Raw genomic sequence first — 12,091 nt, 5'->3', positions numbered from 1 at the left:
GTTCGATTTAGACAATTTTTGGTCACAAGGTGGCACACTTTAAACGTATTATTCACGCAAAGTTTTACCTCGATATAATCATTGTTGCTTGATATGCATAGTGGAAAGTGAAAGAATCAGATGGAATTGAAAATGGTGTTACATGGGAAGTAAGCGTGGTTGTAGTCCGATTTCGCCCATTTTCGCACTATGACATAGAAACATGAAAAGAACGTTATGCACCGAATTTGGTTGAAATCGGTTGAGCAGATCTCAAGATATGGGTTTTCACCTAAAAGTGGGCTGTGCCACGCCCACTGACTAATTTTGAACGCGGTTCCTATAAAGTCATCTTATACGATCTCAGAGATAAAATTTAATATCTCTGGCGTGTTTAGTGCTTGATTTATCGCGCTTTTAGTAGTTTTTAACAGTACCGTTATATGGGGAGTGGGCGGAGTTGCCACCCGATTTCAACTATTTTCACACCGTCAATAGAAGTGCTAAAAACATTTGCTTCCAGTGAATTTTGTTATTATAGCATTAGCGGTTTAGGAGATATGTACATTAAACCTATTAGAGGCGGGACCACGCCCACTTTTTAAAAAAAATTTAAATGCAGATGCCCCTCTCTAATGTGATCCTGTGTACCAAATAACAGTCTTGTACCGTATTGCGGAGCTTAGTTATGGCAATTTATTTGTTTTTGATTAATGGCGTTTTGTGGGCGTGGCAGTGGTCCGATTACGCCCATCTGCAATACCAACCGTCTCATGGTACCAAGAAACATGTCTACCAAGTTTCATAAAGATATCTCAATTTCTACTCAAGTTAGAGCTTGCACGGACGGACGGACGGACGGACGGACGGACGGACAGACAGTCACCCGGATTTCAACTCGTCTCTTCATCCTGATCATTTATATATATATAACCCTATATCTAACTCGATTAGCTTTAGGTGATACAAACAACCGTTAGGTGAACAAAACTATTATACTCTGTAGCAACAGGTTGCGAGAGTATAAAAAGTGAACTTCGGTTGCATCTAAGCTATAATACCCCTCACAAGTGTATTTCTTATAATATAAAAGGGTATATATAAAAAGATCTAAATCTTGATTTTGGTCGATCAGTTTGTATTTCAGCTATATCTTATACCGGTCCGATATCGATAATTCCTCATACTGTGCAGCTTCTTGTGCAAAATATCAGATATATATATCTTAAAAACTGAGGGTCTAGTTCGCGTATATACAAACAATCGGATAGATGGAGAGCAACATATGGGAATATATGAAATGAAGGACCTAAAGAATTGATCTGTAATATTGACTTAGGTCTTTCAGAGCTGAGTGTCTGAATGTATAATCTAGTCAAAGCACCATTCTTTAAGGAGTCACGTTGCATGTATTGAATCGCACTCTGAAGAACTTTACTTCTGAACTATCGACTTATTCCTAAGAACCGTACAACCACGAATTATTTCTTAATTTTAGAGAGTCAAGATGAATAAGTTTTTATGATATATCAAGTTTCTTTCTTCGGTTCTAAGATCATAATTGATCTCTTCCACGATTGCATATTTCGCTTTTCTGTCGGTTTTATGGACACTTCTTGTTCTTCAACTATTTATCATAACATTCGATTGAATCAAAAAATATTGAATTTTAAATTCAAAAATGTTTTAATTTCTTGTAAATATTTTTGATATTTTCAGTTTTACGTGATTTAAGATTGCTAAATATCCAAAGCAATAAACTGTCAAACCACAAAACTTCTATAAACGGCTGCGTGATCCGATAACGTCATGATAACAAAATTTTTTTGTTTTTTTTTCAACTTAAACATTTATAAAAAGTCTATAATTTTTTACAAATTTAACTCCTCTATGCAGTAACATCAAATGTGTTAAATTTTAGGCGCCAAAAGAAATTATTGCGACCAACATTTCGAACCAAGCAAAGGAAAACGGAACTTTACGCTGTAGCCACAAAAACACTAACAAATTGTTGACGTGCAGCGTATTTAGAGTAATTAACAGTTTCCACATATACAAATTACAATTAACTGTTGCAGCCGAGCAGTTGTTAAACGATTTTCAACATGCAACACAATAAATGAGACCACTGAGCGTTGGCGGGTAGCAAGTAAGTGCATGAATTGCTAACCCTGTAGGAATTTTTTTTTCAGAAATTTATAATAAAATTTGCAAACATACTTTTTTATGGAAAAATTGGAGAAGCTACTTATTTTTGGTAATCAAATATCTCAGTTAAATTGAATTCTAAGCATTTATTTCAGAAGAAATTAGATGAAACGGATTTTAAAACTGAGCTGTCTTGAAAAAAAATTTCCAATGTGTGACGAAATTTTATCAGTAATCAACGATAAATCGGCTAAATTGTTAAAATAATGCATAAATACCGATATTAGATTTTATATAGTATGTTAAAAAGTCAATAAGTTATTAGATTTTTGGATATCATTAGTAAGTGGTGGCCTTATCTAATTAAAATAACATACTTTTCGTTATAAAGATTGCTTGAAAGCCCGTTAATTGATAAATGCAAAGTGCTCAATAACTAAAAGGCTGATGAATTTGCTGGACCCACCAGTACCGAGACTGATATTACTAACAAATAGTCATTCTAACATACGCCCATACTATCTATCTACTTAAGTGTAAATGTTCATAGAACTAGCTTAGCTAATGTGGAAGAAAATTAACACTATGAGGTAACTATATTAAAATAGATGGACAGAAATTAAAGGCGATGATAGATTATTAAAAAGATAGAAGTTAGCATCTAAAAATTGTAAAATATTACCCAACAACGAAATTTATATGATCTGGTCACCATTTCAGCAATGTTTCTTTGAACTATTGTAAAATCGAAACTCCCAAGAAATTAGTGGATATACCTATATCAATCAGTAGATCTTTTTTATTTGAAAAACATTCTATACATACCTAAGTTTATAGGCGGACCAATTACCATACAATAATTTCAATATGAAACGGAAATTGTTTTCATGAAGCATGGTTTTCATCGAAAGATAGTGTTTTTAAGATGACGTTAATGTTAGTATACGATTAATTATTATTTTTTGTATAATGTTCAGTTTTATTTAGAATATGTCTTATTATAAAAATTACAATAACTAAATTATCTGACAAAAAAAATTATACGATAAAAAATATTTAAAAAAAATGAAGGTGAGCTCAATTTAATCGAAAGGAAAGATCTAAGGAGTAATATCTTATTAGTCTTCTACATTGCTGACTACATTGTTTACCAGCAGTTACAAGCTTGACAACGATTAATTCAATTTTCCATGCACTTCTTAAAACCATCGGCTGGGCCTTCAGTGGCGCAGTGAATTTTGGTTGTCTGTATCGGCTCATTTTTGGAGCGTCAATCGCTAAGCTGATGGACAATTCCAACTTTATATTTATCAACTCACGTCTCGTCACTAGTAATGATGCGTTTGATCAATGTAGGATCTTCAGTTACGTGGTCAAGCATCACTTTTGCGACCTCCACTCAATGTCGTTTTTGCAACAGATTTAGGTCTTTGTTACAAGTCTGATACGCTTCATACCCAAAATACTAACCAAAATGTGTTGAGCCGATCTATAAGAGAGGTTGATATCCACTGTTAACTCTTTGATGCCAATACGATCCTTTTCAAGCACTGTTTCCTTAGCTTTTTTGATGTTAACGTCATTAATAGGGGTGAATGAACGACACTCTGGAGGCAAGTTTTCGATGACTTCACGACCTTCACTGAATAACTTCTGAAACTCAACCACATGTGTTTGTGATAAAGTAGACCCTCAAAACAGTTCTGCAACATTTTCAACGATTCCGTGGCCATGATTCCTTTAGAAATTCAAAATTTCAAGCAAAATCGTTGTTGAAATTTTTTTTCATGGTAAAAATCGCCAGACAAACTTTTCGCGTCGTAAACAAACAGCTGCCAAAAACACACTATTTGACATATGAAAATTAAACTTCACACAAACCTAAGAAAGAGTTGTCTAATCTAGGAAAAAAAAATTTCGGTTGTTGAGGGCGCAGTTTAAATGAACCAGTCCTAGTCAAATTTGATTACCTGCTAATAGAAGCAAGCTGATTTGAGGAAGTAATAATACAACCTCGCTCGACTACTAATTTTCATTAGCAATAAGTTGAAAATTTAATTTTCTGTCAGCAAATTATTGAATTAACGACAGTATGTGATTAAAATAATGAGTTGACTCTTACTGAAAATAGTAAATTCAAAGAATTTGATTTTAAAATAAATGAAATTATGTATAAATAAATTCTTTATAGATCAATAATCAGTGAAAGTATTCAATTTATCAAAATTTTTAATCTAGTTCGAATTAACAATTTTTGTTATAAATATCTTCATTTTACGAAGAGCTTCTTATAATTCCTATTGGGCAGCACACACATAAGTCACGGAAGGTAACAAAAGTAACATAATATTTAAGGAAGCATAAAATGTGACGACAGCACAACAGCAACAGAAGAAGAAAAATCACACACATACATCCATATAGGTATATCTGTGTATAATGAAAATAAATTAATTTGTGACTCAAGGAGTTAGCATGCAACATGCTGCCTGCTGATTATGTTTGTCGTTCAACATGGGTTCATTAGTGGATCGCTGTTTGATGCTTGCAACAGCAACTAAACGTCAAACGCTAAATGAAAAGCAGCAATAGAAATACGACACCAACAACAAATAAGCAACACCGACTGTTGCAGCATGCATGCGTATAATTGTTGCAAATGTGCAACAACTGCTGCTGCCACAGCACGCTACATGACGGCCAACAAGTTGCACGCTGTGCCCATGTGCACCAACCCATCTATATACTCGTATACATGTGCATATGTATGCGTATGTTTGTGTGTTGGTGCGATTCATAAGTTTTCCGCAAAAGGAAGCGGAAGTGTTTACGCGGCTGTCGCACTGTCAGTGCAATTGATTAGCAAAAAATGCTCAAATTAAACGCCCATTTGCTTTCAGTCGATTTCGTTAAGCGATTTGCCGAGGATTGCAGATTCGTTATTGTCCATTGCACTTTGTCAGTAATTTCGTGGTAATTTTCTTTGGTTTTCCATATTTCACTTTCCACACTTTTCCAATGTCTGTTGGAGCTTCCGCAAATTGAAATGCTAATAAATTGCGCGGCGTCATTGCCCTGACTAAATTTCGTAGCGAACGGGCGATGGGTGGAGCAAGAAATGTGCAGATATTGTAAATATTGCAAGTAGTGAACATACAGTGGTGTCTAATGTATTAGGGATGGTGATTTTTTATACTCTTGCAACACGTTGCGTCAGAGTATAATAGTTTTGTTCACCTAACGGCTGTTTGTATCACCTAAAATCAATCGAGACTGGTTCAAGAAATCGCAATAGCTGGGGACACCTGTGGGCTAAAAATTCGTCTAAAATGGTTTCATGTTCATATCTTCCAAACCGCTTAAGATTTATAAACCTAACTTGCTGCGAAGAAGTAATTTTATCACCTCTTCAAACTCTGTGAAATGAGGTAAAATCGGATAATAACCACACCCACTCCACATATAACGGTTATGTTAAAAACTACTAAAAGTACTATAACTCACGAAATAAATGTGCCACAAACATTAAATTTCACAATCCGGATGGTAGAGAAAGACTTTTTGGGATTTGGTGTGAAAATTGGACAGGAGGCGTGGCACCGCCCACCTTTAGGTGAACTATTATATCTCAGGAATCACTCGACCAATTTCAACCAAATTTGATGTGTAAGGTTACCCAAACATTCCTATTAGACACTGCAATGATCGGATGACAACCACGCCTAATTCCCATATAACATACTTTAGAATTCCGTCTGATTCTCTCACTTTACAGTATACAACTCAAACATCAATAAAGTTATCAGAATAAAGCTTTGCACAAATAGTACCCTCAAGGTAGGTCATAGGTCCAAAAAATCGCAGCTTCGAAATGGCACTATAACTTATGCCAAAGAAGGGTAAAAGCAGGCCAACACTTCCCTTAGTCTCTATATACGTAACACAAATATTTTCGAACCCCTGTTTACTTTATACCGCATATATGGGTCAATATGGTAGAAATCTTAATTAAATTCAGAACATATATTTTTTTTGATTATGTTTATGCGGGAAAAAACCATCTATAGCCACTCTTAAATTGTGTTTCATCAAGAAAACCCAATAAAAACGTTGACAAAATAGTATGCGGTTTTCGCTTAAAATCGGTTTATTGTATTCTCCTGGTCTGGCCCCCATGACTTTTCCCAAGATCTCAAATAAGAGGTAATCGTTGAGACTAAGTCCTATTTTGAAGCAAACTCGTACTACAATTAATTAGAAAAGTTGAAAAATCGCAATAATAGATCGGTGGTATAACACTTAATTTTCGTTGTCCGAAAAAATTCAATACTTAATGTCTCCTATGATTTTCAGTCTGTCGACCTGACCTAGAATGAGTCTTGATTTAAACCTCTTGAAAAGCGTATGGCGTGCAAAGAAGATAGAAAAGGTTATAATTTGTGTAAAACGGCACTTTCATAAAGTTTGAGTTTAAGAGTAAAATTTTAAGGCTTTTTTTATTCGAGGAAGCATAATCTCATAGCTTTAATCATTTATATTCTTAAATGCTTATATTCTTAAATATAAATGTATAGCAATTTAAATAGCATCTTGTTGCTTAGAATGTTAAGAAAAGTTTCTTGCACTAAATAAGTGCTGGAAGTCAAAAGCCTCCAATCCTTTATCATGTTTGGTGATCTTCTATACTTGCAAATATTGACTATACTTTTTTAACTCATGCTCTGCACCTATACTGACCAATATATAGTTTTTTTCAGTACAGTAATAAACTATGAAATGTTTCATGTACTAAATTGGTAACCTACCCGTTTTATATACCTAAATATGACTTTTAGTAAAAATTCAACACTGGCAAGTATCGCCAAAATATTGTTTTCCTTTATATACAATACATATTTAAAATATAACTTCAGTCAGACAATAAATATATTTATGGTGGGGAACGAAATTGGTTATAACATAACTACGCCGCTTTTTAAGAGGAGATAAACTTTACATACATATTTCTCGAGATTCCCTCTCGTGAAAACTTCAATAAAATTTATTTGATTATTTCTTGATCCCTAAAATGCATTTAAACAACCATACACCTAGCACTAGTTTCATAACTACTTTTACTAAATAATTCTTTGCTTTCGAAGGAGCAAGAAATATTTTCAAATTTTTTTAGACGACCTTCTTTTTGATACGCTACTGTGTGCTGTGTGTAGTTTGTAGTTGTATGAATGAACTGTTTTTATGGGAATTGAAGTGTGATTTCCTGGTTATGCAATTGGTAAGCCAAATAAAGCTTTAGCAAAATCCAACAAGCATATACATACATACATACATAATGTTCGTATGTGTGCAATATTATTTAAAATCAAATTAAAGATTGACATAAGAGAAGAAAGCGCCAACAATCGATTACTTGTAAAAAGGTTGTTAAATACGATTAAATTGATTGGAAATTGGCTGAAGCACACGAGCAGAACGTTACGGCATATGGAGAAATCAAACGACGCTTTGTATTTTGCATAATTGTTGTCAGTAAACCATTTGATTACTGTTAACAAAGTGTAGTCTATAGACTAGTTACAAATATGCTGCTTTAAAAGTGGAAAGTACTCTTCAAAAAATGAGTTTCTGAAATGAACCGATTTAAATATTTTTTTATTGTTCGTTGTAAAACTCGTCTGATTTAAAACAATTAGGATTAAACAGCACCTGTTGCCACCTGTTTCAAATTTATAGGTAAAAAAACTGTAAAATAAGTAATAGCTACAAAATAAGTATTAAACAGAAGAGGCTTACAAAACTACTTACAGTTGAAAATATTTTTGCAGAGGGTTGCCATCTTGTTTTTAGGTAGAAAAGGTAGAGCTTAAAATGGCTATCAAACATAAGAGAATTACAAAACCTTTATTTAAAAATATTTTGGATGAGAGTTGCCACCTGTTTGAAATTGATAGGTCAAAAGGCTTTGAAATAAAGAGCCGCACAAAATGAGTAAGTATCCAACGGAAGAGGCTGACTTTTTTCGAATAAAATTAATAATAGAAAATAATAATTTCAAATTAATCATCAAACTATAAATCATCAAAAAGAGTTTTCAAGTCATTTTTAAAAGAGTTGCCAACTGCTTAAAATAAACAAACTTCATAAGATAAAAACGTTAAAACAACAAGCTGAGTAGGGTAGTAACAACATTTTTGTATGTACTTATGTTCAGAAACATAGTTCAATAAAACATATTTCTCTTACTAAAATGTGTCATAAGAGTTGGCACCAGTTTAAAATTTTTAAATAAAAAAATAAATGAGATATGGAAACGCTATAAGATGACAATTAAATTAAAGAGTGTTTGCAAATTTTACAATTCAAGACATTTTGAGGAGAGTTCCCAGTTTTAAAAAGGTCAAAAAAGTTTATAAGACAAAAGTTTTTTTCCAATATGGATGTCAAACTGAAGAACTCCACGGAAGCTTATAGTGAAAAATATTTTGAGTAGGGAATAAAGTTGATAAAATTCTAAAATATGGCAAGGTTAAAAGTTAAAAGGTTTTGAGCAGAGTTGCCAACTATTAATTATTGATAATAGGTATTACGATATAAACACCAAACAAAAGCTACTTGCGAAATCGACACTCTAGTTTTTAACAAATTTTGAGAACATTTCTGATGAGTTGTTAATTTTTATAAAAAAATGATTTTGATGAGTTGTCAACTTAGAATTTTACTTAATTTTCTACTAAAGAGACACCCTGTATCAACAAAACATTTCTAGGACATACCATGCGAGTGTTTTACATTAGCCAATGTAGAGTTGGTGATTGCGGCGCACGCGTTCGCTGGGTTGATTGTTGCTGACGCTGACGCTGCTGTTGCTGTTGCTGCTGAATGATGGCGCTCCCCAAGACAATGCTCAGCAACCAACGATGATATGGTGGCTCCGTTATTACGTCCAATGTGGTGTCCACTACCGTTGGTGTTGCCGTTGTGGCTACAACTGCTGCCGGCCGAAGAATTTGAAGAGCAGCCGGATGAGGACGATGAATGCGATTGACAGAATGAATGGAGACCGCTGTTGGAGTACAATGTACCTCCACCATTGCCGAGCGCAATGATATGTGCGGCTGTAACGGCTGCTACACTGCCGTTACTCGCTGTTATAGGCGATGTCGAAGCTATGGACGACGATGAAATGGACGAGGCGGGTGTCGACGCGGCTGATAAATTGCCAGTATTGCAAACGATACCGCCGCCGTTGATGGATTGCGATGTTGTTGTAGTGTTATTGTTCGTCGAGCCCAAATAAGCGACGCAATTAGACGGTATACCTAAAGATGGAGTGCCGCCATTTAGTGGGGCCGCTGATTGTTGCTGATGATAAAAGGACGTGCAATCATCTGTCAACAATTTCAGCGATTCGCTAACTTCCGCATTTGTATTGCAGTGAGAATTTATCGTATCGGCAATGTGTAATTGTGCTGTTGCTGCCGCTGAGGCTGTTACCGTTGTGGACTCCTCGCTTAGGGTCTCTACACCTCTTAGCGCATGTATTTGTGTTGGCGGTGTGGGTGGTGAACTGGTGGCATAAGCATCGGATTCAAGCGAGCCAGCGTCACTGAAGGCGCCTTGCGTCGACGAATCGTCGGGCGTGTCGAAGAAGTGCAAATTGAAATCGGAATTGGCGTCAAAACTCACTTCGGGCAAGGGATCATCTTCGTCGTCGCAGTCGTCATTCGCATTTATGCTATTGAAAAGTTGTTGCTGTTGGTGCTGCAGCTGTTGACGGTGTTCGATTTGGTGTAGGTTATGGTTGTGGTTGAGGTGATGTTGGTGGGTGGTGTGTTGCGGTTCGCGATTGTCGGCGCCACCGGCTATGCCGCCGGGCGTATATAGATTGTGTGTTTGGCTACTGTTATTCGTGCTGTTGTGGCTTTCAACGAGACTCGAATGGATATGCGACTGCTCCAAATCTATTTTGAATACATCCATGTTTCGCTGTTGTCATCCTCCATCGTCAACATTGTGTGGATAAGCGAACGTAGCGATGTAATTAAATTTTCCTTAGAGCGGACAATGTTTTTCTCTTTTTTTTTTTTAGTAGTCACTAGGCTTGCACTTAGGAAACGATTGTCAATGGATGCTGACGCATGGACTAAGATTACGTTCGGTTCGAGTTCGTTCACGAAGCGCGCACAAACAAATGTAATTATTCACGAAAGTATTAACGAAACATAAATTTATTCGCAGTATTTTTTTTTTATTTGCAGTTATTTTTTTTTATGTTAGTAGTTTTTAACTCACTTATGTTTTTTTTATTATTATATTAATTAGGAAGTTTATTCTTTATCATATTAATATTCTGTTCATTGAGCTGATCTGTGGCTGTGGATACAACAAGGATTGGCCGAGTACTTGAGAATTCGCGAAATGGCGTATACATATACTTACGGATTGCTCGGAACTGTGATTCAGGTGGGGACGAAGGGATTAAATTGTTATTTTCTGATGTTTTTAATAAAAAAAAAATATATAAAAAGATTTCAGTCTAATTTACAACTTATCTTTGACTATGGATATTAAGTGGTTGTAAGAAATTATTGTTTAACTAATAGATACAGCACCTTCGATAGGATTCTTTTGTCATTCTGTTTGCTTAAACACTCCATTTTCATATTCAGAAGTATATTTAAAAATATGACTACTTATTAACTCAAAGTGATAATATAATATTTAACTTTAACGTTCAAAGAATTAAGTTTGTCCTCCAATAGAAAGGCCATGGGCTATCTGGCTGTTGTTAGCTTAGATCAGTTTGCAAAAAATTAAATCAAAAGCATGTTTCAAAAATATCGGAATCCGACACTCAAAGAATAAAGCACGATCAGTCAGTTGAGTCTAGTCAAAACTATTTAAAAATTATGAATAAACGCTTTTGAGCTCGAAATGAGTTACCAGTAAACCATTTTTTAAATATTATTAAGCCGAACAACTTCACGACGTATGCAATTTTTTTTCCATTAAGGCGGATAATGCAAACGCAGTGTTATCTCTAGTTTTATTACTTTTATATGGAATACTTCTGACGAAATACAGGCAAAACCATCTGGCGATATCTGTGAAAGATATATGCCATTGCAATTTAAGTTAAATAAAAATTGACATTAATTGGAATTCGATTAAATTTGATACATAAGTGGCTGCCAAAGGAGATTAAAACGTGAAAGACCTGAGAGTCATTTGATTACTTTTTCTAATCTTTAATAAGTGTTCTGAACTTTTCCAAATTTAGAGAGTTTTATCAAACATTTGTTTAATTTTATATGGTGGCTTATTACTTCAGTCTGATCTCAAGCAAACTTTATATTATGGCTAGACACCGAATTTTCCTGAAAGTAGTGCTGTTTCTGGCTTACCACTCACCAGCGTAGAGATCGTGACAGTTGTTCATCTCTCAGGATATTACAAAACTCTTCTTTCCGTAATATATTAATTGCCTAGCAACTAAATTGCGATATCGTCTGACCACACTAGAGAAGTGTTTGTGAAACTAGCGAAAGGAAGAAGCAACTGAAGCGTTATAATTGACGCTACAATAGAGTCAATCAAAAAAAAAAAAACAGAATAGTAGAATGCTTATTTCGGAGCTACTCATAAAAGGTTAGCTAAAATTTCTGATTAGTAATCCTCAATTTCAGTACTATCCGAATTAAGGTTTCCTTTAATTTCAACACCGATTATCGTACATTAATTACAACAAAACTTTTTTTTAACATTGAACCTGATATTTGTAGTTCGCCACGAAGTTTGTAAAACTCAGAAAAAAAATTGATAACCCTATTAAGTGTATATGTATATGTTTGAATGAACTGCCTGACAAGCTGTGTCGATTTAGTCATGTCCGGATGTATAGTATAAGTGAACTAGTTCTTCAGTTTTCCTCAGTTCCTCAGAGATATCGATCTGAAATTTGGCA

General features: G+C 34.8%; 1 protein-coding gene across 3 annotated transcripts in view; it reads right to left on the bottom strand.

The window, feature by feature from the left end:
• Nucleotides 1-12,091, bottom strand: part of Eip78C (Ecdysone-induced protein 78C) — a 170,645-nt gene that overhangs the window by 132,069 nt on the left and 26,485 nt on the right. Inside the window, exon 1 of one of the 3 annotated variants that reach the window (XM_036364661.2) lies at nt 8,901-10,655. The exons of 1 other annotated variant lie outside the window; for it this stretch is intronic. In XM_036364661.2, the coding sequence (XP_036220554.2) occupies nt 8,901-10,107 (1,207 nt within the window). In that variant the 5' untranslated portion in view covers nt 10,108-10,655. Of the gene's footprint in view, nt 1-8,900; nt 10,656-12,091 lie in introns of those variants that run through there. One more of the 3 variants, XM_036364665.2, reaches the window with a different exon arrangement.

This window comes from Bactrocera oleae, chromosome 6 (assembly GCF_042242935.1).
Source record: "Bactrocera oleae isolate idBacOlea1 chromosome 6, idBacOlea1, whole genome shotgun sequence".
Classification (NCBI taxonomy): Eukaryota; Metazoa; Arthropoda; class Insecta; order Diptera; family Tephritidae; genus Bactrocera; species Bactrocera oleae.
Note: the sequence above shows the minus strand (reverse complement) of the source record. Positions and strands in the feature narration are given on the sequence as shown.